Source organism: Quercus robur, chromosome 7 (assembly GCF_932294415.1).
Source record: "Quercus robur chromosome 7, dhQueRobu3.1, whole genome shotgun sequence".
NCBI lineage: Eukaryota > Viridiplantae > Streptophyta > Magnoliopsida > Fagales > Fagaceae > Quercus > Quercus robur.
The window spans coordinates 44185498-44189845 of record NC_065540.1 but is presented as its reverse complement, the minus strand read 5'-3'; the positions used below and the strand labels follow the sequence as shown (position 1 = coordinate 44189845).

General features: G+C 35.6%; 1 protein-coding gene across 1 annotated transcript; it reads left to right on the top strand.

Annotated features, from left to right (window-relative positions):
• The first annotated feature begins 3707 nt into the window (after positions 1 to 3707).
• Positions 3708 to 4348, top strand: LOC126693578 (nuclear intron maturase 3, mitochondrial-like). The gene has a single exon (XM_050389587.1). The coding sequence runs from the start codon at positions 3750 to 3752 to the stop codon at positions 4233 to 4235; it is 486 nt and encodes a 161-aa protein (XP_050245544.1). The 5' UTR covers positions 3708 to 3749; the 3' UTR covers positions 4236 to 4348.

The following is a 4348-nucleotide window of genomic DNA, read 5'->3' as shown; positions in this document are numbered from 1 at the left end:
TATTTTGCTGGTTTTACTTTGAGACACATAATCTCTCTCTCTCTCTCTCTCTCTCTCTCTCTCAAGAAGTGGTGTTTTTGCGTTTGACCAGACTATTCTACTTCCTATCCATGAGACATCTCGAAACCCCATAGATTGATAATGTGGTGAATTGAACCTTAGACCTTCGGATGTCATATCCCAAACCTAACTCAACAAGTTCAAAACACTATAAAGGTGTTCAATAGATTGATAGTGTGGTGAATTGAATCTTGGACTGTCGGATGTCACACCCCAAACCTAGCTCAACAAGTTCAAAACACTATCAAGGTGGGCAACTAGTCTGAACAGAAAGAAGAATGTTTTTCATGATGATGTGAATTAGATTATCAAGTAATCAAACAATTGAGATTGAATTATTTGGCACTTTAGAAGCAGAAGAAAATTCTCAGTTTGCTTCAGATATAAATTTTCTTTTGCTTCTTTTAGTCCTACTAAATCTAATAAAGAGGAGGCAAATAATATTCAATCAAGAAGAGCGTAGGCACTTGAAATTCTACTAGAAGTTATTGACACCGAGTAACATAGGGCATTTTACTATGGTAGCTTATTGTGGACTAATAATCTATCCCTTTTCATCAGTAATGAGATATTGTGTAAGAAATGGAAGGTAGATTCAGATGTAGTCCATTCGAGTTAATTTTTACAAATCTGGAAGGATTAACAATGGCAAAGTAGTATTACTAAAGTTGTTTGGATGATTGTCACCATTTACAGACGCTGTTATAAGTGCCATAGAATGCCAAATTGGAACTGTCCTCATTTGAATTGCAAATAACTCAAAGCTAATTCTTCCCCACTTACTAGTGGGATTTGTGGAAGAAATGACGGTCATCTACGAAATGTGTTATAATCTGCATTACCAGAGTTGTCCAAATTTCTATTTTCCAACTCTCAAAATGTCCAACATCTTTGTAAACTTGCCTTGGTGGAAAATGAAAAAATTCCAAACTAGTCCATACTGATGTCTAGGGGCTACCACCTCTCACATTAGTATATACTTTTCTTTTCCATTGATCTTTGTTGATCATTTCACCAGATTACATGGTTGTATTTGTTACAAAATAAATCAAAAGTATTTGCTATATCTTAGCATTTTAAAGCCATTATGGAAACACAATTTTCATTTTAACTTAAAATCCTAAGTGAAAGTGGAGATGAATATACTTCAACTAAAAATGTTGTTTTGAGTACATAAAACTTCCACTTTTGGTGGGTTTGGAAGAGGTTATGGTACGTAATTTTACTCCTAATTTTCTTTTTTGGAGGGGTTGATTCCTAGCTTGAACTTGCGACCTATCACTTTTGGTGGAAGGCATTTGCAATTGCACCAAGGTCTGGCCTCTAGGTGAATGTACTAAAACTAAATTTGATAAATTTTGTACTTCACAGGGTATAATCCATCAGTGTTATTTTCTCGATTTTTTTGGCATTTGGCACATTTTTGCTAACATTTTTGTTATGTAGCTCAAAAAGCAAACATATTAGATAAGTAGCATCTTGTCTCTTTAATGACTCAAGTTCAATGAAGAAACTCGAATTCAAGACTCGAGTCCTAAGTGGTGGCAATTTGATGTGGATTAAAATATCCACATGGAACTTGAGTCTTAAAAACTAGACTTCCTTAAAGACCAAATTTCAATTCCTCACCAGCAAAACCAAACCCAACAAAAAACAAATCTGTGAATGTCTCACCTGCCAACCCAAACCCAACAAGCATGCCGCAACCTCATCCTGATTGGAACCTGCAAATCCAAACCCAACAAACGCACCACCACCTCATCCTGATCAGAACCTGCTAAGAGAGAGGGAAAGTTCATGGGTTTTGATCTAGCGTTTTGACCAAAACAGATAGGGAATGGGGACAAAGTGAGAAAGAACCACCTCGATGGTGAGCTTTATCCTTGGAGGCCTAGTTTGGGCTTGATCTATAGATATAGCTAGAGAGAAGAAGAGAGGTTCAAAGAGAGAAGAACAAGAAGAAATTGTCATGTCAGTTTCTTGATTTTTTTTCTTGGTTTTCTTTTGAGGAAAGACTCAAATTCCACGTGGAATTTTTCCACATTAGCTTTGCCACCACTTGGAACTTGACTTTTAGAGACTTGAGTTCCTTCACTGAACTTGAGTCTCTAAGACTTGAAATGCTACTTAACTAATATATTTGCCTTTTGAGCTACATACCAAAAATGTTAGCAAAAATATGCCAAATGCCGCAAAAATCCGTTCTTTTCCACACACACCCTAATAAAATGGGGTAATTGAAAGAAAACATGTCATTTCATGGAAACTTCCGTAACATACATTAAATAAGGTCCAAAATAATGCTCATTCAAAGATTCAAGTGTTTTTTATAATCAAATAATACACATTCTTAACATCATTATTACACAACAAAGAGGTTTATAATATCTCATTACATAAGAAAAACCCAATTAATTTAGGATGAATGAGAGTTTAGCCTATAAGGACCAAATTTTAATTATCAAATCAAGAAAAAATAATTATGATGAATCAAGTCAATAACTTAAATTGTTCAACTAGCTTAGTTTAACCTGACTTTGACAACTTCCTTATCATTGGGTTCAAATTTCTCATAGTAATGACATCAAATCAAACAATCAAATTTGAATTTCATATTTTAACAACAAAAAGTTTTAAATAAAAAAAGACAAAGAAAAAAGTTCATGTTTTGTTCACGTATCAGAAGAAAATACTATATCAGCCAAAAGTTAGTGAAACAGATTGAAATTTAGGTCGAGGTGGGGGATGATTCATCCCGATAAATAACTTGAACAAAATGGAATTGATAATTTTTCTTCTGCATGGACTTTTTGGTGGGTCTCTAACTCTATTCAAACACAAAAAGAAGTAAAATAGTGGAGTATCACAAATACAACCAAGTTTGACTAATCCAACTAATTCAAAACTAATAAGTCCTTAAATATTTTAAAATGAATTATTGGGAATGGCACTGGAAGCTTACAGCAGGCAATTCTCTCTCTTTAAATCATTTACCCCAAGGTCTAGTTGATGCCTATAATAAGTTCCAAGCAAATGATGACAAAATTTGAGTCTGTTTCTAGCTAGAACGGCATTAGAGAAAGAAGAAAGGAGACTAGAGGAGGAAGAGGAACAGAAATATGCTAAGAGCACAATGGAGGAATTGATGAGGCTGTGTGTAAAATGCACCAACATAACCTGTTAGGAAGGTGGTTTAGATGGCTGCTTTTACAAAAATCATGGGTTGCCCTAGGCTGATCAAGTTACTCATTGCTCTTGGAGTTACTGATCCTATCAAGCAGCTTGATTTCTTCTGCTGCCGTCACAACTTCAAGATGATAAAAAAAGAAGTAACTTACCACTAAAGGTTCTATTGCATTTTGTCACTAGCAGAGAAGCATAAATTGACCAACAGCCCAACAAAATTATATTAATCAACAAACCTAGAGAAATTTTTTAATGAATAATTAATTTTTATTGATCAAAACACTAGAAGATAAAACTTTAAACAAAGCATGACACACAACCAACAGCCCAGTAACAATACTTAAAACAACCCTGTCTGCCACCAAAGTACAAATAGCTACATTTGCAACTACACTAAACAAGCCCGACAAGGCACTCAAACGTTACAACAGTGCAAGTGTGCAACTCTATCATAGTGGGTTTTGAAATATTTAGAAGGTAGGTTGGATTTGAGGGTGGATAAAATGAAGACGGCAATTCATAGTGCAGTATCTGAGAATATTAGTTTTCTAGGTATGGAACTACAGGCAGTTCCACCTTCAGTTTTGCATCCTCCCATGACAGAGAAAGCAATTAGGGCACGGAAGAAGTACCTTAGGCAGAAGGAAGTTAGAGTTTTAGAGTTTAAAAATGCTAGAGAGAGGAATAGAAAGATACTGGGGATGAAGATATTGCAGCATGTTTTTAAGAAGTTGAAGCAAAGTGATGGGTTTAAATTTGACTTTCAAATTGAAAATGAGGTTCGAGAAATCTTCAGAACTTGGACAGATGAAGTGGTCCAAGATTTCTTGGGTTCCTTGGAAGAGCGTTGGGAATGGCATCGGATGCTCACAGCAGGTGATTTTCTCTCTTTAAGGCACATTAGAGATCAATTACCCCAAGAGCTGGTTGATGCTTATGATAAGTTCCAAGAGCAAGTTGACAAAGTATTTGAGTCCGGTCCAAGCTAGAAAGGCATTAGAGAAAGAAGAAAAGAGAGTGGAGGAGGAAGAGGAACGGAAATATGCCAAGAGAACGGTTGAGGATTTGACGAGGCTGTGTATGAAAGTTGTTGCACCAATAA

Excerpts from the sequence above, each read along its gene's own strand:
- LOC126693578 (XM_050389587.1), top strand. The coding sequence starts at position 3,750 with ATGAAGACGGCAATTCATAGTGCAGTATCTGAGAATATTAGTTTTCTA.